Source organism: Mesoplodon bidens (genome assembly GCF_964165515.1).
Source record: "Mesoplodon bidens genome assembly, chromosome: 15".
Lineage (NCBI taxonomy): Eukaryota > Metazoa > Chordata > Mammalia > Artiodactyla > Ziphiidae > Mesoplodon > Mesoplodon bidens.
Genome location: NC_138171.1, coordinates 86061272 through 86085002, shown reverse-complemented (window position 1 = coordinate 86085002; position 23731 = coordinate 86061272). Strand labels below are relative to the sequence as shown.

At 48.1% G+C, this 23731-nt stretch overlaps 1 protein-coding gene across 5 annotated transcripts in view; it reads right to left on the bottom strand.

Annotated features, from left to right (window-relative positions):
* The window catches only part of CARD11 (caspase recruitment domain family member 11), a 108759-nt gene that overhangs the window by 31369 nt on the left and 53659 nt on the right, over window positions 1–23731 (bottom strand). For all 5 annotated transcript variants that reach the window (XM_081256682.1, XM_081256680.1, XM_081256678.1 and 2 more), the window contains one exon: window positions 7564–7685. In XM_081256682.1, coding sequence (XP_081112808.1) covers window positions 7564–7570 — 7 coding nt within the window. In that variant the 5' untranslated portion in view covers window positions 7571–7685. The remainder of the gene's footprint in view (window positions 1–7563; window positions 7686–23731) is intronic.

The following is a 23731-nucleotide window of genomic DNA, read 5'->3' as shown; positions in this document are numbered from 1 at the left end:
CAATTCAATGCTTTTTTGTATATTCACGGAGTTGTACAACCATCAGCACAATTAATTTTAGAACATTTTCATCGCCCCCCAAAGAAACTTCATACCCTTTAGTAGTCACTCCCCATTTCCCTCCAATACCTGCTCCTCCAACCTTAGACAACCACTAATCTATCTTCTGTCTCAATAGACTTGCCTGTTCTGGACATCTCACTTAAATGGGATCGTACAACATGTGGTCTTTTGTGACTGGCTTCTTTTCAAGGTTCATCCATGTTGTACGCAGCATGTTTCAGTACTTCTTTTTATTAAAGAATACTTTATCATTGTATGGATATATCATATCTTGTTTATTCATCCATTGATAACTTTGGGTTGTTTGGTTATTATGAATTATGCTACTATGAAGATTCATGTACACTTTTTTTGTCAACACGTTTTTATTTCCCTTGAGCAGATATGCAGAAATGGAACTGATGAGCCATAGGGTAACTCTGTGTTTAACATTTTGAGGAACTGCTAAACTGTTTCCCAAAGTGGCTGCACCATTTTACATTCCTGCTAGCAATGTATGAGGTTCTAATTTTTTCCTGCTAGCAATGTATGAGGTTCTAATTGTCAACAATTATTCTTGTCCATCTTCTTTAGTACAGCCATCTGAATGGGTGGGAAGTGGTATTTCACTGTGGTTTTGATTTGTATTTCCCCACTAACTAATGACATTGAGCATCTTTTCATGTGCACATTGGCCATTTGTGCATGAGAAATGCCTATTCAAATCCTCTGCCCATGTTTAAATTGGATCTTTGTCTTTAATATGGAATTTTTATGTGTTCTGGATACAAGTCAGATATATGATTTGCATATATTTTCTCCTATTCTGTTGTTACCTTTTCACTTTCTTAAAGGTATTATTTGTAGCACAAAAGTTTTTAATTTTGATGTAGTCCGATTTCTTTTTTCACTTGTGCTTTTGGTGTGTATCTAAGAAACCATTACTTAATTCAAGGTTATAAAAATTTACTTCTATTTATTTTTCTAAGAGTTTTATACTTTTAACTCTCCCATTTAGGCTTATGAAGCATTTTGACTTAATTTTTGTGTATGGTGTGAGGTAAGGGTCCAACTGTTTTTTACATGTGGATATTCAGTTGTTCCAGCACAATTTGCTGAAAAGATTCTTCTTTCCCTATTGACTGGTCTTGGCACCTTTGTCAAAAATCAATTTACCATAAATGTGAGTGTTCATTTCCGGACTCTCAATTCTCTTCCATTGACCTACACGTCTACCCTTATGCCAGTACCACACTGTCTTCATTACTGTAAATGTGCAGTAAGTTTTGAAATTGGGAAGTATGAGGCTTCCAACATTGTGCTTCCCATTTCAGATTGTTTTGGCTATTCAGGTCCCCTTGCAATTCCATATGAATTTTAGGGATCAACTAGTCAATACTTGCAAAAAAAAAGGAGTTGGGATTTTGACAGTGAATCTGTTGAATATGTAGATCAGTTTGAACAGTATTACTATCTAACCATTAAGTGTCATGCTCCAAGAATATGGGATGTGTTTCTATTAATTTAGATCGTCTTTAATTCCTTTCAGCAATGTGTTGTAGTTTTCAGCGTACACTTCTTTTGCTAAATTTATTCCTAAGTATTTTAATTCTTTTTGATGGCATTGTAAATGTGAACTGTATTCTTAATGTTATTTGTTGAATAAAATTCATTGTTAACATATGGATATGCAATAAATGACTTGTATATTGCTCTTCCATCCAGCAAATGTACCGAAATCATTTATTAGTTCTAATAGTTTGTTAGTGGATTCCTTAGGATAGGACGTTTTCTATATGATTTTCCTATATATAAGATAATGTCATCTGCAGTTACATTGTTGTACTTCTGTGTTTTCAATCTGGATGCCTTTTCTTTTCTTTTCTTCTCTCTCTCTTTTTTCCCCTCTAATTTCCCAGGCTAGAACTTCTAACACAATGTTACATAGAAGAGGCAAGAATGGACGTCCTTTTCTTGTTCTTGATCACAGGGGAAAAGCGTTCAGTTTTCACTGTTAAGTATGATGTTACCTGGTTAAGTGTGTGTGTGTTTCAGACATTCTTTATCAGGCTGAGGAAATTCCCTGAGTATTTTTGTCACAAAAGGATGTTTGATTTTGTCAAATGCTTTTTCTGCATCCAACTACCATATAGTTTTTAGTTTTGATTCTATTAATATATTGCATTAATTGATTTTCAGGTATTAAACAAACCTTGCATTCTTGCTATGAATCCCAGTTAGTTATGGACTTGTTGGATTTGGTTTGCTAGTATATTTTTGAGCATTTTGGCATCCATACCTGATGAGAGATGTTAGTCAGTAGTTTTCTTTGATGTCTGACTGGTTTTGACATCAGGGTAAATTTTGCCTCATAGAATAAATTGGGAAGTGTTTCTTCCTCTTCTACTTTTTTGGAGAGTTTATGAAGAATTGGCATACTTTTGTCTTTTGTTTGGTAGAGGTCACCAAGGAAGGCTTTTCTTGGTAGGTAGGTTGTTGTTTTTTTTGTTTGGTTGGTTTTTTTGCAGTATGCGGGCCTCTCACTGTTGTGGCCTCTCCCGTTGCTAAGCACAGGCTCTGGACGCGCAGGCCCAGTGGCCATGGTTCACGGGCCCAGCTGCTCCGCAGCCATGTGGGATCTTCCCGGCCCAGGGCATGAACCCGTGTCCCCTGCATCAGCAGGCGGACTCTCAACCACTGCCCCACCAGGGAAGCCCCGGTAGGGAGGTTTTTGATTACTAATTCTTTACTTGTTGTAGGTTCCTGTTTTTCTTGAGTAAGTCTCAGTAATTTGTCTTTCTAGGAATTTGTCCATTTCATGTAAGTTACCTTATTAGAAAAAACTGTTCATATTATTCCTTTATTTTTATTTTGCTTTTTATTTCTGTAAGGTTGGTAGTAATGTCCCTTCTTTTATTTCTGATTCTAGTAATTTGGATCATCTCTCTTTTTCTCTTGGTCAGTCTAGCTAAGGGTTTGTCAATTTTGTTGAAATTTCAAAGAACCAACTTTTGGTTTCATTGATTTTCTCTATTGCTCTTCTCTTCTCTAACTCATTTATTTTTGTCCTAATAGTATTACTTCCTTTCTTATGCTTGCTTCAGTTTTAGTTTGCTCTTCTTTTTCTAGTTTCATAAAGTGGAAGGTTAGGTTACCGATTTGAGATCTTTTAAAAGTATTAACATTTATAGCTATAAATTTCCTTCTGAGCGCTGCTTTAGTGACACCACTTAAGTTTCAGTATGTTGCATTTTCATTTCCGTTTGTCTCAAAGTAAATATTCTATTTTCTTGTGTGATTTCTTTGACCTACTGGTTATTTAGAAGTGTGATGTTTAATTTCCCATATTTGTTAACTTCCCAAATTACTTTCTGTTATTGATTTTTAATTTAATTCCATTGTGGTTGGAAAACATACTTTGGATCACACTTCAATCCTTTTAAACTTACTTTAGTTTGTTTTATGGACCCGCATAAACATTCCAGGTGGGTGCTTGAGAAGAGTACGTATTCTGCTGTTAGGTGGCATGTACTATAGACAAGTCCAAGTTCAAGTCTCCTATTTCCTTGTTGATCTTCTGTCTACTGTTCTATCCATTATTGAAAGTAGAGTATTAAAAATCTCCATCCATCTATTATTGTTGAATTTTACATTTCTCCCTTCAATTCTGTTTTTTTTTTTTTTTTTTTTTTTTTTTGCGGTACACGGGCCTCTCACTGTTGTGGCCTCTCTGGTTGCGGAGCACAGGCTCCGGACGCGCAGGCTCAGCGGCCATGGCTCACGGGCCCAGCCGCTCCACGGCATGTGGGATCCTCCTGGACCGGGGCACGAACCATGTCCCCTGCATCGGCAGGCGGACTCTCAGCCACTGCGCCACCAGGGAAGCCCCAATTCTGTCAGTTTTTGCTTCATGTATGTTGAGGCTCTGTTGTTTGGGTTAGGTTATATTTATAACTGTTACAACTTCCTGGTGGTTGACACTTTTATCATTATGAAATCTCTTCTTTAGTTCTAGTAACACTTTTAACGTCTATTTTGTCTGATATAAGCCACTCTAGCTCTTTTATGATTCTTTTTAGCATAGTCTATATTTCTATCCTTTTACTTTCAACCTCTTTGTACCTTTGGATGTAAGGTTTTTCCTCCTGTAGATAGTATACGTGTGATCTCGTTGTTTCAATCTAATCTGGCAATCCCTTAATTTTTATTGGTTTATTCATTTTTAACTGTTGGATGTATTATTTCATTGCAAGAATATACCATAGTTTATTTCTTCATTTCCCTATAATGGATATTTAATTTCCCCCCGGTTTTTTACTTGAAAATTTAGCACTATTTATAATAGGACAAAAATGTAGACAATCCAAACATTCTTCAGCAGATACCTCATGATCCTTTTGTACTATAGAATAACATTTTGAAAGGATGTGGTGACATAAAAAGATCCCAAGACATCGTTTATTTAAAAAAGTAAAGGGAGGGAGGGAGACGCAAGAGGGAAGAGATACGGGGATATATGTATATGTATAGCTGATTCACTTTGTTATAAAGCAGAAACAAACGCACGATTGTAAAGCAATTATACTCCAATAAAGATGTTAAAAAAATAAAAATATAAAAGTAAAAATGTACACACATACATGCGGTATAATTAAAAAATATATTTGGTCTTTGCCCCGGGTTCCCAGCACAGAGTGTAATCTCCAGAGTGACAAGAGTGTGAATGCTTTTTGTATAACAAGATAACTCTTGGGTAAGGGGCCCCTAGTAGCTTTAGGATGGGAGCTGAATGCCAGAAGAACCAGGGGAGTGATTAGAAGGTTGTAACTTTCAGCCCCACATTCCTGCCTCAGGGGAGGTGAGAGGGGCTAGAGATTGAACTCAGTCACCAACAGAGAATGATTTAATCAATCACACACATAATAGCACCTTGATGAAAATCCCTCAACGATGGGGGGCAAAGAGCTTCCAAGTTTCTGAATTCAAGCACATGCTGGGCGAGTGGCTCATCTCAACTCCATGCGAACAGAGGCTCCTGTGCTCGGGACCCTTCCGGACCTCCTCATATGTGTTTTCATTTGTACCCTTTAAAATCAACTGTTATAATAAGTATAGTGTTTTCCTGAGTTCTGTGAGCCATTCCAGCAAATTATTGCACCTGGCGAGGAGGCTGTGGGAGACCCTGATTTAGAGCTGCTCAGGCAGAGGGCAGGTGGCCCTGGGTTTGGGGCCAACATCCGAGGCGGGGGCAGGCTTGTGGGATTGAGCCCTTAGCCTGTGGCATCTTTGCTGCCTCCGGACAGTTAGTGTCAGAATTGAACTGGATTGCTGGACACCCAGTTGGTGTCAGAGAATTGGTGGATGTGTGAAACTATGACACGTATTTGGTGTCAATAAAAGACTGTACATTTAGTGTCAGAAAAAATATCACAACACAGTATAAAATCATTCATGTAAGGCAACACCTATAATTATATAGGTAGGGGTGTGTGTGTGTAAGTGTGTGTATGTGTGTGTGTGTTTGTGTGTGAAAGAGAGAGAAGGGGAGAGAGAAATAGGGAGAGGGGAGGGGAGGGAAAGAAGGAGGGAGGGGAAAAGTTTGACAGGATCTGATTATACTGATTCTATCTAAGAAGAGGGAGGAATTCTGAGGTTACAGGCCAGGAGGACTTGGACGTTACCTATACTGTTTTAGTGTTTACAACACACACACGTATCAAGGTATTATGTGTATAGTTTGAAAAAGGAGAAAAAGAAAAATGAACAAAGATGACAGCCAAGTCTAGGGAAATAGATACGCCAAAATGTAATATCTGCCTTCCTGCTCACGTCCTCAGATGGCCACAGCCCTGATATCCTGTCTGTACCAAATAAACCCTCCAGCCACAGCCAACTGACCTGCTCCAAAGAGGACCAATCCCGAGGCTGGGTGCACTAGTCCAATCCCTTGACCTGGGAATTTCCTATGGGCCAAAGAGACAGTGGAGCGGGTGAGTGTGCTGTGGGGAATTAGCTAGAAGGTGGCATCAGGGTGGCCACAGTGGAGGCCAGAACTTGGCCACAGTAAAGCAGAGCCCCAGGCAGGTCGAGGCTATGGAAGCGGAGGGAGCTGGTCTGCCAGGCGGAGCTGCAGTGAGAGACCCCGAGGGCCCCTGAGAAGTGGCAAGAGGCCACTCTCTGGGTGCATAACTCTGCTTCCCAGCCCTGTAAGCCTGGCCACATGTGATGCCTGGTCCTTGCTACAGACCTTCAAGAATCTCCCCATTAATTTGAGCTGGAGACTCGGGCATGAATATTCAACAGAGGCATCGTGTATCCAGAAAACCTGGACACCATACAGACGTCCCGACACAAGTAGAGGGGGTAACTAATGTGCGTATTCAACGATGGCATACCCTACAGCAGGGCAGGGGAAAAGAACTACGGCTCCATGCGTCAACACGGACGGACCTCGGGGAGGTGACGCTGAGTGTAAAAGCAAGTCGCGAAAGATTACGTGCGATAGGGGAGCGCCCATGAAATTTCCCAAACACACGCAACTCAGCTATATGGTTGAGGATATACTGCAAAACTGTACTGAGGAGCAGGGGTCTGATAAACGTCAGAAGGTTGAGGGCAGCAGGATGGCTGTGACGTTGTGGGACACATAGATGACATGTGTGATCCTGGGAAATACTGCTTCAGCTGGGACACACGTGTCCGTTTTACTGTTGTTTCATAGATACACGTATACATTTTTATTTGTGTGTGTGTGTGTATGTATAAAAATGTATGAAATATTTCACGGGCAGGAACTCTGGATAGTATAGCTAGGCTCAAAAGAAAAAAAAACCCACCTTGACCACAATTTCAAATGTATTTCTCTTCTCAAACGCTTCCCTGTAACTCAGCCTGACTTGGCCCCATCACCTGGAGGAACCTGGATGAAACATCTGCTCGGAAACACACTCTTAGACGCCGAGGCCCTGAGCTTTAACAACCTATCAGGCTGGACAGTCCTCCCTCCCCTCAGCTGTAGCCAGAGTTGATGGCAACTCGGACAGTACCCTCAGCAGGGTCTGGCTTGGTCTTGAGTCAAACCCTAGACCACATCTGTCTTTCTACACACAACAGCCAGAAAAAGCAGGTTCAAGGCTCCTGGGCCACATTCTACAGGAAGGGCTATTTTGCTCAAGTTTTTACAGGCCAAGGAGACTACCTGCCGGTGGACAAACTCCGTGGCAGCTGCTGGTCTCACGTTCCTCCGCCATTCGCTGGAAACATGGACCGTGTGGCCCCAGCTGCTGCTGTGACACACTTCAGCATCTCTGTCTTGACCTCCGAGCTGAGGGTGGCCCCCCACCAGCGCCCACGGTTGCGCCTCGCCTGACGGTCTCTGATTCTCCACCAGGTGCCCGCTTGCTCAGAACCTGCTTCCTGCTCCTCCCTCGGCCTGGAACCCACCCCTCCCCACTCCCCTGGCAAGTCCCAGGTAACCTCGCTTTCCCTTTATTTTACATAAAGGAGACACACGTGAAGTACCTGGCATAGAGTCGGCACCCAATAGACAGGAGGTGACTTGTATTCCTTTTACTCCTTCTGGCTGGGGCTGGTCCTTCCCTGAGCCAGTTTCCTTCTGGATGTGGAGGTCTGATGGGCAGGATCTGTAAGAGGAAAGATAATATGACTTGAAACAAGGCCACAGGTTGCAGACAAAGGGGCCCGCTGCTTTGGAAGCAAAGGCCACACAATCCCAGGGCATCTCTTCAGGTGATGGGGATGCAGTGGACCACGGCCTGGAGCTGCTGGGGGAGAAGGGCTTTTGTTCCCACCGATGGACAGCCGGGAAGGCCACTGGCCTCGAGGTCCCAAGACTCTGGGAATGGAGAGAAGGCCACATGGTAACTGTGGGGCTGCTCATGGCCGCGTGGAAGCTCGTTAGAAGTCTTTGATAGAAGCATTTGCAGAGTGGAGAGGTTCTAATCAGCTAGTAATTCATCAGGTCAGAAGCAGCAAACCAGGCTTCCCTGGTGGCGCAGTGGTCGAGAGTCCGCCTGCCGATGCAGGGGACACGGGTTCGTGCCCCGGTCCGGGAAGATCCCACGTGCCGCGGAGCGGCTGGGCCCGTGAGCCATGGCCGCTGAGCCTGCGCGTCCGGAGCCTGTGCTCTGCAACGGGAGAGGCCACAACAGTGAGAGGCCCGCGTACCGCAAAAAAAAAAAAAAAAAAAAAAAAAAAAAAAAAAAAGCAGCCAACCACGCTCCTGAGTCCAGAAGCGTCCCCGTCACCGGGAATGACGTCTCGGCTCTGATCCCCGCGGTTTTGGGCAGGAACACGCTGTCACCCCCCCGGGGCGGCGTTCCTTATGGTGACGGGCAAGGCTGTCATGCCCAGCCACTCCCCCCAGGAGCCCAGCTGGGGCTGTGGGTTTTGAGGGAAAGGGCCGGCTCTCCTTCTGGAGAAAGGGCGGTGGAGGAGGGGGCAGGGGGAGGGGGAGGCGCAGACCCTGAGAAGGTGAGGAGGGGCCGACACCGGTCTTCTTGGTTTTTTTTATCTTTTTTTTTAGTGGTTTGAGAGATGGCAATTTTATTGATTGATTGATTATTTTTGGCTGCGTTGGGTCTTCGTTGCTGTGCAGGGCTTTCTCTAGTTGCGGCGAGCGGGGGCTACTCTTCGTTGCGGTGCGCGGGCTTCTCATTGCAGTGGCTTCTCTTGTTGTGGAGCACGGGCTCTAGGTGTGTGGGCTTCAGTGGTCGTGGCTCGGGGGCTCAGTAGTTGCGGCTCACGGGCTCTAGAGTGCAGGCTCGGTAGTTGTGGCGCACGTGCTTAGTTGCTCCGCGGCATGTGGGATCTTCCCGGACCAGGGCTTGAACCCGTGTGCCCTGCATTGACAGGCGGATTCTTAACCACTGCGCCACCAGGGAAGCCCCCGACAGCTGTCTTGACAGCTGCCAGGGTCCCTTGGCAGGGGCCCCAGACGGCTGCTCCAAACCCACAGCTCCACTCAGGGGTGACGGGGACTCTGGGATGCCATCGTTTAATCAGAAACTTGCTGGGTTTGGGCTTTGAGGATTAATCATAGATGACACCAGATCTCCCAGGGCCGACAGCAGCTCTTCCTGTTGGGTGTCAGCTTGGATCGGAGTCAGCTCTCTCAGACCCTCAGCCCCGGGGAGGTGGCGGCGACATGCTTCTCTGGAGGACACTGTCTCCTTGGCCTCCTCGGCTGTGGGGCCCCGGCGAGGGCTGGGGGAGCAGGAAATCTACGGGCAGGCCAGGTGCCCTAGCCAAGATCGGCAGGGCCGTCCTCAGCCCAACAAACCAAGGCCCAGTGAGGCCCAGGGAAATGATACTTCTCTGTAGTTGCATTAAACAAAGAAGTATGCATTTGCATTTTTCCTCTTTTGTAATCAGAAGAAAAAGCTTTAAGAAAATTCATAGTAGGAGAGGTTTTAATTGCAGGAAAGGGAAAGCAGGTTTGTACTATCCGATGCTGTGCAATGTAGTTTGGGAAAACTGAGGTACAAGACACCCAGTAATGAGGCTGAACTTTCTATTTCTGCCCTTTGAGTTTTGAGTTCACCCTCGAAAACTTGGTCCTAAGGTCAGGGAAAATGTATCAGCTACGTCTCCTGAGCGATTGACTCAGAGGTATGACATTCAACTGGTGGAAACATCATCCCTGTGTTTATAGACGACTTAGTCTGCCAGGCACGTGGCTAAGCCTAACTGCTCAAGAACTCTTTGAGACAGGTGGTTTTATCACCACCACCACCATCATCATCACCGTCATCACCACAGTATAGCCAAGAAAATCAAACCTGGGAGAGGTTCAAAGTCATATGATTAGCGTGGAAGGCTGGATTTGGACTTCATCACTACCATACAGACCCTAGAATTGCCTTTTTAAAAGAAGTTTACCTTTTAAATGACTCTAACCAGAAAGTGTATGTACAAAATCTCCCTGAAATATCACTTTAACACACAAACTTAAGACAGAACTAAAACCAAAGTTCTAAGATGACAGATATTGGCTCAGGGTTCAAAAGAATAACTCCTGCTTCTCAAAAGAGGAGTCAATTGCTTGGTGAGTTATGAGCTCCTCCTCATTGGTGATATTCAAGCACAGTCAGCCAGTGATTATTCACGCTCCAGGGAGGCCCATTATGCAAGCAGAACTTGCATGCAGTTTTTGTTCCCTCCCACGTAAGAATAAACAGAGAGGCAAGGGGCACTTAATGTTTAAGCAAAGTCTCCACATGAAAGGAAGAGATCGAAATAGACAAACTGATACAGGGAAACGGCAGACAATGCGTTAAGAGAAAATGGAAAAAACACAATCCAATAATTAAAATCCATTAAGAGATTAGATAAGATATTGCAGTCATAAAACAATAGTAGGGTGCTTTGACAAGGGAGCAAAGGACAAGAAAGAGTTCTTCATGATTAAAATAAAGTAGCCGAAGTTTATAATCGATAGAAAGTTTGGAAGATAAAGTTGAGGAAATCGCCCCGAAAGTTAACAAAAAGTTAAGAGAAGGAAAATAAGAAAGGAGGGAAATGAAGTCAATTTAGAAGGTCTAATATCCAATAAATAGAAATCATGCAGAAATTATGCTTCCTTTCCTGTATATCATGTGGTGATACAATATCAATTATAGGATGAAATTATCAGAGAAAATAGTATTAGAGGATTCTCCAAATGTAAAAACATGAGTCTTCAGTTTTATTTATTTTTTATTATTATTTTAAAAATATTTATTTAGTTGCACCAGGTCTTAGTTGCAGCAGGCAGGCTCCTTAGTTGAGGCTCCAGGGCTCCTTAGTTGTGGCATGTGCACTCTTAGTTGTGGCGTGCATGTGGGATCTAGTTCCCTGACCAGGGATCGAAACCGGGCCCCCTGCATTGGGAGCACGGAGTCTTATCCACTGCGCCACCAGGAAAAGTCCCGAGTCTTCAGTGTTAAAGGGTCCTTTGAGTGCTCAGTACACTCAGTGGAAAAGAACCTTCTCAGAAAATCATTCTGAAATTTCAGGCCACCAGGGAATAAGAGAAGACCCTAAAATCCTCCTGGGAGAAAGCATCAGGTCATGTGCAAAGGACTAGAAGTAAGTTTGGCATCAGGTCTTTCAACAGTAATGCTGGAAGCTGGGTGATGCCTTCACATTTCCAATGGAAGATACTTCTAAACCTAGGATCCTATACCTACCCAAACTATTACGTGTGAAAAGAGAATGATGCTATTTTCAGAAAGGTGAGGACTCTGAACATTTAGATCCCAGGCACCCTTTCTTAGGAAGCTACTGCAGGCTATGCTCCAGTAAAATGAGGGAATAAAACAATAAAGAAGGTATGAAGGCCAGGAAACAGCAGCAAGGAAAGTTGCAGGATGAGAGGGATGCAGTAAAAAGTAGCTGGCCAAGATTCTGGCAGGATCCTGGAGGGCCCACGAGATGCAGACTGCCAGGGGGAAAATAATGAACCATTATCTGATATATTTCATAATTTAGGAAATATTATTATTAGGCAAATGACAGGTCTGAGAGTCAGAAAGAAAAAATTGAGGATAGGTACATTAAAAAAGCCTCAGCAAGTGAAAAAAAGAGAGAGGCGATATTAACTTTGGAAAAAACAAAAAGATAGGAAAGGAAACATAATCTCAGCATACAACTTGCTTCAACACGAACAATATTTACCTGGTCACGATAATGTAACAGGTAAAACTGATCTAAATATACCTAGATGATGGCAGGGGGGTGGTGGTGAAGTGCATGGAGTGGGGAACTAGGAAAAGGGAGCTAAATTATCATCCACCTAAAGGCGTGTCAATAAATAATGTCTTAAAACCGACATATCGATAAATAGCAACGTAAGCATATTATTTAGAAATAAGGAGGTAAATAACAGAAGAAAACGACATGGAGAAAAAGAGAAGTAGCTGCCTCTGGGGATCAGGGCTGGGGATGGATGTTTTTCATGACAAGTCTACTTTACTTTTTATCTCTGCATGACGTATGTATTATCATGGTAAAAAAAATGACCTATGTCAATAGCTGGAACCATTTAAGGCATTTCAGTGTAAAGAATCAATCAGTTACCTCCGTTCTCTGAACACGTACTATATTCTACTTGTCAGACGGCTCACCCCTTCGTGAACCAGAAGCGCTGACTGTGTGCTGGGCACGTCACAGATGCTGCCTTGCTTAACACTCACAGGAGCCTGATAAGGTCGGTTTTAGGATTCCCATTTTATGACGAGGAGGTCAGATCAGAGAGTTAAGTAACGGGGTGAGATCCCACAGCCACTAAGTGGCTGGGCAGAGATTCCAACTCAACCCTCACCGACTCAGCATCACCTGGTCTAAAACTCGCCATCATCACAGCTAACACTGACGAAGCACAGCATCTAATCTAACTAATCAGATTCCTTGCTTCCTGGGCTCCGTATCTTTCTCTTTTTTTGCTTTATTCCCTCATTTTGCAGGAGCATATCCTCTAATAGCTGTCTAGGAAAAGGGACATGGTAGTTGCTATATAAGCAGGCACTGGGCTAAATGCTCCATGTGGATTATCTCGTTTACTACAACAACCCTATGAGGTAGATACCACTACTATCCCCAACTTATGGAAGAGGAAATGGGTTCAGAGGGGTTCAGCTACCTGTCAGGTGTCTGCTTCATCTTTGCATCCCCCCCTCACTCCCGCCTCCCCGGTAAAATTCAGCACAGGGCCTGACTCTTAGGAGGTGCTCAATATATATTTGTTGGGTGAATAAATAAAAGTCAGAACCTGAATAAAATAAACAAGGAGGCTGCAATGACTTCAGATCCAGGGAGTGCCAAGCCCTTTGGAAATGAGCTGTCTCTGTGGGACAGACATCTCTCCTCTCCGCGGGCTGCCCCAGCGCAAAAGCTCTGGAATGAGAAGGGGGTCAACCATCAGTTAGATAAATGCGTCTCTGGTTAATTGATCTGCCTGGATGATTGGAGTGAGAGGCTTGAGATGGAGGGTTTAATTATTCCAATGAAACCTCTGCTTAATTGAAAGGACTTCTGACATAAAAACGGGTGAAAGATTATTGAGAAGGATGATCTACTGCCTGTGAGAACAGGCTGGAGACACCAGTACACACCAGCAATGTCTACTGTGTTTACAGCTCTGAAATGAAAGCTTAGCGGGAAAGAACCAGATGCAGCCCTTCCTGTGTGTCTCCTGCCCTACAATCCGTTTCATTCCTACAAAAAGGGCACTTAGAGAAACAGCTAGAAAATTCCTCCTGCAAAATTCTTCTCTGGCACCCCAGTTAACTTCTTTTTTTTTTTTTTTTTTTTGTGGTACGCTGGCCTCTCACTGATGTGGCCTTTCCCGTTGCAGAGCACAGGCTCCGGACGCGCAGGCTCAGCGGCCATGGCTCACGGGCCCAGCCGCTCCGCGGCATGTGGGATCTTCCCAGACCGGGGCACGAACCAGTTAACTTTTTAATCTCTGTCTATCTCAGCTCATTCAACTGAAATATTGAGATGATAATATTTCCCATGAATTAACATGTGTATAGCAATCAGTAGAGCTTCGCTGATACATATTTTGAAAGCAGCAATTATCATTTTAAATTCACAGTGTAGTGTCAGACACTGCCAGCTGCCGACCCAATATCCATTCCCTCTTACTTATCAACAGAGCCCCAATTTTGTTTGGACCATTACTGTACCCACCTTAAAAAAAACAACAACTGTATTTCTAGCCTCCCTTGCAGCTGGAATTGTGGGTGTGTGACACAATTCTGGCCAATGAGATGTAAGTGGAAGTTTCTGGGTGAGACATCTAGGAAGGGTCTGTAGAGGAGCAGGAATCAGGTGAGAAGCACCTTTTGTTTGTCCCTGTCTTCCTACATGGGATGTGGATGCAATGCTTGGAAGAAGAGCAGCAATCTTGTGAGCATGAAGACAAAGTCCACACTCTAAGTATGGCTGCATAGGATGCTTCACGGACTTCGGGTCCAAGCTAACCTTTGAGTTCTTGGTTCATGAGAAGAACAAAATCCCTAGTACGTATAAAACTGTGATTTTGTTTCTATAACTTGCAGCCAAAAATCATCCCAGCAGATACACATTACAAACAAGATCTAAGCCTTTTGAGAAAATCACATTGGTCCCAGCCACACGCTCTTAAGCCCTACAATCTGAGCAACTTCCTTATCTATTTGTTCCTGTTCCTTTTTTTCTAGATACAAAACCAGAGTAAGCAATCAATAAGCACTAAGTACTGCCCATGTACAAAGGCCTGCAGGGGACAGAAACAAACAGCATGACTCTGAGGGAGATGGGGCACTGCCCAGGAGGTGATCACTGACAGCACACCGTTGTCCAACGCATACGCCGGGTGCTTTATCCTGCCCGCTGGGTCCTGCCTCAAATCCGGAGCCATGCCGCTCACTTTTCAGCCAGTCTCTGGTCACGCCTCCAGCCTCCATCACATCCACTGGAATCCATCTCTTCTCTTTACACCTCTTTATTCAACAGGCAACCCTCCCCCCAACTCGAGTTACAGCCAAACTTCTCAGCCATCAGCCGAGGCATGTCCTGCCCCTCAGCCTAGGGCACTGCCCACCACCCCCGGGGCATCTCCTTGGACACCAGGCCACCAGGTAATATTTCCACCTGACACTCCTCAAGGTGCTCCACCCATCCACTTCCAGGTGACCCGGGCAGAGGGCCAATGGCTTCTGTGGCATGAAAATGTCTCAACTTGATAGCTTTCGGGAAAAGAGGAAGCATCTATGGGTAGTCAGGATTTGGGGGTAGTTGGGGGACATGGCAAACACCGGCCCTCCCCCTCCCCAGGCCCTGCCACATATCCAGACATCTCCTGTAGTGGCTTCTGACGTGCGCCCATCGGGGCAGAGAAGTTTGGAAGGGCGTACACCTCTTGCATGACCAAAGGATATCGCTCCCCTCTCCCCACCTCCAGCTCTCATTTTCTACCACTACTGCAGAGAAGCTTTTGTGAAAAGCAGAATTAGGAATGACAAACTTAAATTGTTCTGAAATGTGTATCAATTTATCACATTGGCTCTTTGCAAGCATTCGCTCCGTCTAGATTCCAGAGCTGCACACACAGCAAACTGACAGCTCCGATGGTCTCCATGAGCCGTGGTTGGACACCCCTTGGCCAAACCCAAAGCCCAGCGTGAGGTCACCCTCTCTCACCCCCGGAAGGGCAGCTTTGCTCCGGGCCAGCCCTGATGGTAATGAAACACTGTTTTCTCCTGCGGTGCCTTCCAGGCCTGGTCAGCAAGCCTGCCTTGGCCACGGGGGCTGTCAAGTCACCGAGACCACCAGTTGGTTCCAATTCTGGAGCCCTCTGTGCTTTCAAAGAGAGACCGTTGGCTTCATCTAAGCTAAATTCTAGCACAGGAGAGGTGGGTGGAAACCATGAGTTCCATTCCAGGTTGGGGTCTGGGTGAGGCAGTTTGGAAGGGACAAAACTGGACATGGGGCAGGCACAGCCCTAAACGTGAGCACTGACAAGCCAAATCCTGCTCCTGGGAGGCTGGGGGCTGGCACGTGAGTGTGGGCTGAGCCCAGTGGCCCCAAGAATCTTCTAAGTGAAAAGGTTGGGTCCTTGCATTTCATAGGAAAGGTCACCAGCGTCATCAAACAAGAAGCCCACTCTTAGAGCAGCCAAAAATGAGAGCTGGAAGTTTCTGTGGGAGCCACGTGCAGACTTAAACCTCCCCCTTTATCTCCTGCTTGTCTCGTGTGGCTGCAGAGGAATCCCATGGGAGCCTGGGACAAGGTTAAAAAAGGAAACCAGGTGGGGGTCCAAGGCCCTTGGACGTCTACGGGGGCATGTCTTCAGAGTCTGGTAACGAGGACACGTCAGAGTAGACTTGAAGCAGGAGAGTGGAAGCCTCACTCATTCAGCCATCCATCCACCCATCCACACATCCATCCATCCATCCACACATCCATCCATCCACCCATCCATCCACCCATCCATCCATCCATCCATCCACCCATCCACCCAACCACGCATCCATCCATCCATCCATCCATCCATCCATCCATCCACCCACCCACCCATCCATCCACCCACCCACCCATCCATCCATCCACCCACCCACCCACCCATCCATCCACCCACCCACCCATCCATCCATCCATCCATCCATCCATCCATCCATCCACCCATCCACCCATCCACGCATCCACACACTCATCCATCCATCCACACATGCATCCATCCATCTACCTGCCCACCCATCCATCCATCCATCCACCCGCCCACCCATCCATCCATCCATCCATCCACCCGCCCATCCATCCATCCATCCACCCGCCCACCCATCCATCCATCCACCCGCCCACCCATCCATCCATCCACCCACCCACCCACCCATCCATCCACCCATCCATCCACCCACCCATCCATCCATCCACCCACCCACCCACCCATCCATCCACCCACCCATCCACACACCCATCCACCCATCCACCCATCCACACACCCATCCACCCATCCATCCACTGGATTCAACAAGCATTACTAGCAGAGAACGACAGAAGTGTAAGAAAAAGAAAGAGACTATGAGAAGGTTCAGGAGAAAAAAAAATAAGGACAAGTGAGGATAAGACACAAGTGACACATTTAGGGATGTTCAGAGCAGAGCAAAGGAGGCAGAGGAAGAAACTTGAAGGAACAAAGGTAAGAAAGCCTCGCAGATTCATCGGAAGAAGAGGTGAGAGAAAGATGGGAGCAGTGACGGGTGAAGAAGGGAAAACAGGATGAGGAGCCTGGACCACAGCCGGGCGCGGCCCTTATTTGAAAGGTGAGCATTAGCTCTGAGAATGCAAATCAGAGGCACAGTGCAGCGCGTCGGGGGAGGGCTGGGGAATGCAGGTCGGTCGAGTTGCCCCCTGCAGCTCAGACGGAGTTATCTCCAGGGCCCAGAGCTGCATCCTTTGAGGCCTCGGGGCGAGCAGGCTGCACACAGAACAAGCACAGCTCTCTCCCTTCTGCGTTTATAAGACACACTGAAAATCTACTTAGGATCGATATGGCGATCAATTTAAAATGCATTTCTAGTCGTGGGGCCGTCTATTTTTTGAAATGTTAGGGGGACAGGTAAACGCAGTAATACTCCTAAACGCATTTCCATGTGTTTGAACACAATGCTGCCAATGACTTCAATCAACTAGGCTAGTATCTAGAAAAAGGCACATTCCAGGTTTTTTTATATGGGCACAGGGTGGTCGTGTTGGAGGGTGGGGTGTTTCTGATTCTCCCATCACCATCCGGGGAGAATACCAACTGCTGAAATCAGGGAGGTCACCCCGGCCACAGCAGGGAAGCCAAGGAGGAGGCCTGAGGCTTTGGCTTTCCCTGGCTGCACGGGGCTGCCCGAGACTCTTTCTAGAAAAGCCTTTGGGGCCAGTCAAAACGCCGGTGCAGGAAGGAGCAGACCAGGCTTTTATGTAGATCTCAGACTTCCGTGAACACCCCGAGGTGTGCAAAGCTTGAGGTCAGAACTGTACTTTCTCAGACCTCAGTCCCCTGGGCAGATTTCCGGGCAGCAGAAGAAAGGAAAGCAAGAGGTGGTGAAGGCTGGGGGAGAGTGATTCTAGGAAGACTCCTGCCGCTGTTGGCTTAGAGAGTTGGGGGACTGAGGTTCCAAGTGAAGCACACCCCGCCCTCCCCCCAACAAGATGTAACTCCTGCCCTCCAGAGGTTAAAATACATTGTGTTTGTGGGTGGGAAGTGACATGGATTTCCCCACTTCCCCGCGAAAAAAAAAAGGTGGGGGCCGTGGGAGAAGGACTGCAGGAATTCTACTCTAATCAAACAAAAAGAATCAAACCAAAAAATCTTTGCCTCAAGAGAGAAAACCAGCAGCTTCTGCTTTCCCTGTGTTCTAGAGGAAAGGACATGGTCCTGGATTCTGCCATTTTTCAGCTGTGTGGCCTCGAGCATGTGGCTTAACCTCTCTGAGCCCCCATTTATTGTTCTGTGAAGTTGGACACGGAGCACCTACATCTTAGGGTTGCTGCAGTGCACACAGGGAGGCACTTAATCGATTATCACTTAGCCCACCCTTTCGGGAGCCCGTGGCAAAGTCAAGATGGAGAGAAGTCTCTGCCTTGGCATTCTGTATAATTACCTCCACACCAAACAGATTTTAGAGAAAAACTTTATAAAGGTCTGTCCTCAACCCTTCTGTCTGGGCTTCTGATTTGCGACTCTCCCACCTGGTGGTGTGAGCATCTGTCTACCATGCTGCTTACGGTCCTCTGGGCAGGACCACCTCCTGCTTCCTTGTACACCCCGTGGTCTAGCAAGTATCTTTCACAAATAGGTGTTTAATATTTATAAAGTGATTGATTTCCAATGGATAGTGCTGGCTCTCTTGTTATAGTTTCCTCTCTTCGGTGGATGAGACCTTTCTCTCGGCGGCTGTGGGGAGGGTTTTCACATGACAGCTGGCTGACAGGATCGTATGCCCTTCAGTCATATCCAACTGGTTTTGCTTTGCCTGCAATTCAGATCTAAGTGCCAGTCTATCTTGTAGTCTCAGTCAGTGGTGGACTGGAAGTCTAGAATACCCATCCCTCAGACAGAGAAAGACAAATACCATATGATATCGCTTACATGGGGAATCTAAAAAAAAAGGGTACAAATGAACTTATCTACAAAACAGAAATAGAGTTACAGATGTAGAAAACAAACTCATGGTTACCAGGGGGGCAGGGGAGGGATAAACTGGGAGACTGGGATTGACACATACACACTACTATATATAAAACAGATAACTAATAAGGACCTACTGTAGAGCACAGGGAACTCTACTCAGTACCCCGTAATGGCCTGTACAGGAAAAGAACTTAAAAAAGAGTGGATACACGTATATGTATGACTGATTCACTCTGCTGTACGCCTGAAACTAACACAACACTGTAAAGCAACTACACTCCAGTAAAATAATAAGTAAATAAAATAGAATACCCATTCCTCCAGCTTCTGACCTACAGGGACAGAGCCATCTTGTCACGAACCATCTCCACCGGGTGAAACGCAGAAACGCCCGCGCGGGCCCTCCATCCTGCTGGGGAGAACCCTCCACCTGCCTTCACTCTCCCCAACACAGGCGTCAGCGTTATGGCAACCACTGGTTTTCTGCAACGTGCTCCTTCCGTGGGGCACTCCTGGAGTCTGAAGCACCTGCTGCATTTTCAAGGAGACCCAGTTCTAGCCACTGGGGCGCTGGGGTTCCGTTTGTGGAATCCTAATTCTTTGAAAATGGATAACCCAACACCAGCCGGCATTTTGGGGAGTAGGCCTCACGCGTCACCCCTCACCATGGGAGGGGACAGCAAGTTTACAGAAACTGTGTCCCCAGCGGACCTTCAGAAGAAACACTGCTGGACCTCAGGCACAAGGCCTGCTCTGCCATGGGTGCCTGACACCCAGTGGGCACTGGCTCCAGATCTGAGGAGGGCACAGAGTGACTCAGGAACAAAACCCCCGGCGGACAGAGCAGGCAGATCTGAGATGAGACTGCTGTAGGGCGAAGAGCTAGCGGGCCTGCCCGCCCCGAGATCGCGGGGTGCGCTGGGACCTCATCTAGGACGACTCCACACGGCGCGGGCCTGCTTCCCAGCGGGAAAGGGACAATCAGGACGCCGGTGATGGAAAACTGCAGGACACAGCAGCGAGTTTTAGTTTCTACCTGGGCAGGAAAACAAGAGAGGCGCCTCACTACCCAGCACATCCGCTGGTTCGGAAAAGGACTCACAGGCAAGCTGCGAATAGCGACAACGACCGTCTCCCAACCCTTCTGGGACCGATGGCCCAGCCTGGAGCGGCTCCAGACGCCCGATTGTTTCTATTTCCCCTTCGTCTCTGCGTCTTGCGGCAGCATCCTCATTTACTGGAGGCATTTTTAGAAGAATACAGTGTTCTCTTTGCCACTGCTATTACAACAATAAGCGTTTCCCTGCGAGGGAAGTGAAATCCAAACCAGATTTTCTATCCTGAGATGCTCTGCCAAAGAGATGGCAACGGAGTAGGCTAGTTCAAACGCATTCGTGGAGCATCCGCTACATTGGGAGCGAAACAGGCTTGTGCGTGCGGCAAGGCTTAGGAGAGGGGAAGGGGGAGGGGAGGGGGAGGGGAGGGAGGGGAGACTCAGACAGTCACCCTGCTCAAAATTCACTCTGAAATACACGGCTCTCTCACGGAACGGGGGCCCCTCCCTTGCTTCCACCGTGCGGCCCCACATTTCAATGCGCTACCCCTTCGGATAATCAAGGGCTGGCTGTAATTAACCGTTACAATGTCCTCAGGAGAGAGCCGAACCGCAGCTCGGGAAGGCTGGCCGGAGCTGCACCTTCCTGCCCCGCGCCCCTCGAAGGGGCGGCTCGGAGCTGTCACGGCCCCGGGACGGAACCGCCCTGGGGGTGGGCGGGGGCCACGGGCCAAGTTCCCGCTTCTCCCACCTCTCCCACCTCCCTCTGCCCAGCCCCGCTTCCAGACCTGCCAGCCACGAACCCTCAGCACCAGAGACCCTAAACACAAAGACATCTTCTACACACCGTGGAAGACTATTCGGCCGTAAAAAAGGAACGAAGTACTGAGCCACGCTGCAACACGGACGCAAACATCGAAAGCGTTATGCTGAGCGAGACAAGCCCGACTCCAAAGGCCATGTGCTGCAGGATTCCGCTGATATGAAATGTGCCGATCAGGGAAATGCACGCAGACACAAATCCACCGACTGGCGGTGGCCAGGGGCTGCGGTGGAGGAACGGAGGGGGTGACCGCTGACGGGTACGGGGTTTTATCTGGCGGTGACGAGGATGGTTTGGAGCTAGACAGAAGTGGCGGCTGCACGACACTGTGAATGTGCTAAATACCAAGGAACTGTTCACTTAAAAACGGTGTATTTTGTTATGCAAATGGCACCTCAAATCAAATCACATCGCGTCAATCAAAACAGCTACGATGGGTCACCAACCAAGACTAACCCGAACCCTTCAAACCATCAGTTCTGATGAGGAAGTCAGGGAATCGCGGCCGGGGGAGGGGACACCCCAGGGGGGAGGGGAGTCGGGGAGTCACGTGCTCGTCGCGTCTTTCTCAGTCGGCTTTTAAACCTCCGGTTCCGGAAGACTGGGAATCCTGCGAGGGGGTCCTGAGAGCCTCGGTGTCCAGGAAACGGCGAGAGAGAAGAGGGGGCGGCAGAGGGAGGTGGGGCGAGGCTTAGAGGCTGGGGACAGAGAAAAGGGAACCGGAACTCAGACCTTTATTTAGTACCCGCAGGTGCGGGGCCGAGAAAAGGGCAGAGAAATGAAGCAAGACGCCGCAGCGAAGGGAGGAGTCTTGGGGGCCGGGCGCCGGGAGGGCTGCGAAAAAGGGAAGCCAGGAAGGACTGCCGCTGTCTCTGCATCCGTGTCAGTCCCATCCTGCCTCTGGAAGCTCCCCAGCGCCGCACACGTGAACCTGAGCAATTTCCTGTAATCCGGCTCACCTGTTTTGAAGCCACACGCGAGCTCGAAACATACAAATACCGAGACTCACATTTTCCACGAAGCTGTGCGAGATCAGGGAAGTCAGGAAGAGAAGGCAACGTCGCAAAACGTCTCCAAACACGCGGACTTTCCTTCTGAGGAGGGCTGGTGTCGCCCGCCTCTCTTTGAATGGTCTGCTGTGACAAAGTGTCTTTGATTGAACTTGTCGGGGTTGGAGGCTGGTGGGCGTTTCTTTGTCACTGTCTCTGCCACCAGGCACCAGCAAATACGAGCCCGTGTTTTTCTGATGTTGTATCCTTCCCACACAGTTGGGATGGAAATAACTTGACCCAGTCTCTGAAAGTAACAGTGATGGGAATGCGGGAATCTTTATGCTCAGACATCACCTCTAGCTTCTTGCCATGTAAGCGAAAGCTTATGAGTCAAGGTGCAAACTGGAAAGGCTTTTTTTTTTTTGGCATGTGCCAAGTGACACAATCACCAGTAATTAAGGCGCCCATCAAAACGAAACCCAGACACTGTAGACGGTTACTGACTTGAGGCCGTTAGAGATGTTGCGTAGCAAGGGCGTTGGGGGACCCCGCTGCTTTTGTGATCGTTGAACGAGTCCACGCAGGAAGCCAGGCTTGTGAGCCGGCCCAGGCTTCACCCGGCAGGCGGTGACATGTCTGCACAGGACGCCTCCACGACCCAGCTGACTTCTTCAAACCAGTGACGTCAGTTTGATTCCCCCCACCCCCACCCCCGAAAACTAGACTCGGGTCTCTGATAAGCAAAAGACCCGCAGGGGCTGCTGCAAAAGTTTCTTCAGCCTCCCAGGACTCACTGGATTCCTGCAGCATGTCGTTAGGAAATAAGGAACCTTCTCAGATGCCTCCAAGAGGTACTGCAGGGGCGACGTCCCTGGGGGCCTGGTCCTTCTGCCTGCTTGGTAAGCCGCTCGCCCGGCACTGCGCCCTTCCTCCCCGGATTCTGGATAAACGTCTCCTGCCTGGCCTGGCTCTGCCATCTCTCTCTCCCTCATGCCATTTTGCTTGCGGGCAGGGCCTGGGCCTGCGTTAGCTGTTGGACAACGTTTAGCAACAGGCTCGTTTCTCTGCATACGGAACCTCAATAAACCTCGGAGGAACTGATTGAAAGGTGCTCCCCGGGGAGGGCGGGAACCCCAGAGAGGGCAAGGCTGTGGGGCTGCGAGCTGCCGATAAAGGCAAGGGCCGCCCCAGCTTCTGGGAACAGATGCACACACACTTCCCCTCCACCCAGCTGGGCTGCGGGCATCTCACTCCTTCAACAGAAACACACGCCAGGCACCCGCCCCCACTCCTTGGTCCTCTGCAGCGTCCTCCCTCAGAAGAAAGTTAAAAAAAAACCAGCACGTAAAAACGAGAGCGTTCTGGTCCAAATCGGTCATCAGGCATTTATTGAGAGGCTTCTCTGGGCTCAAGTCCACGCTCTGTGCAATCAAAGCTACAGCATAAAATAGCTGCCCCCGCACCCACTGTCGAGTCTCCCGTTGTTTAGGAAATTAAGATGGAAAAAGAACACGCGTGGAGCCATGAGAGCTCATGCTTCGGAAGAGAGCATGACCGATTGGCGAGGGGGGTGGCGGGCTCCACGGCAGCCCCCAGACCTGCCACAGAAGACGCTCCCTGACTGAGGATGTGGACTCACCAGCTGGGCACACATGTGTCAGAGTAAAGAGGACCGGCCGGTTGGAAAGTATACTCACGTGTTTGCAAACTAGCTCGGCCCCAGGTCTGGCTAGGGGGTCTCTCCGCGGTCCTCTCAAATTCCCTCTCCTCCAGCACAGTGGCTGCCAGGCCCCCAGAAAGCGCTGATGCTGCAGGGAGCAGTGGCCCCCCCCGGAAGCTGGTGCAACACCCCACTCACAGGCTGCCTCTGTTTTTAGCAGGGGCAGAGGTGTGGGCTGGGGTGGGCTGCCATACTTCCCTTTTTATTTTTGTTCTGAGCAGAGGCTGTGGGTGACTTTCTGCAGAGGGGGAGGCTGGGAGAAGAGGAGGAGACTGTGTTCTCTCCGGCAGGGGGTGTGCTGCAGAGAGCGGGAGCTGTGTCTGCCATGGGGGAAGGTGAGGATGGGAGGGCAGGAGCTCAGCCCCGCCCTTCCTGCTGCCCCTGGCGGCTGTGCCAGCCCTCACCCCGGAGACTATGGTCCTGACTTCGAACT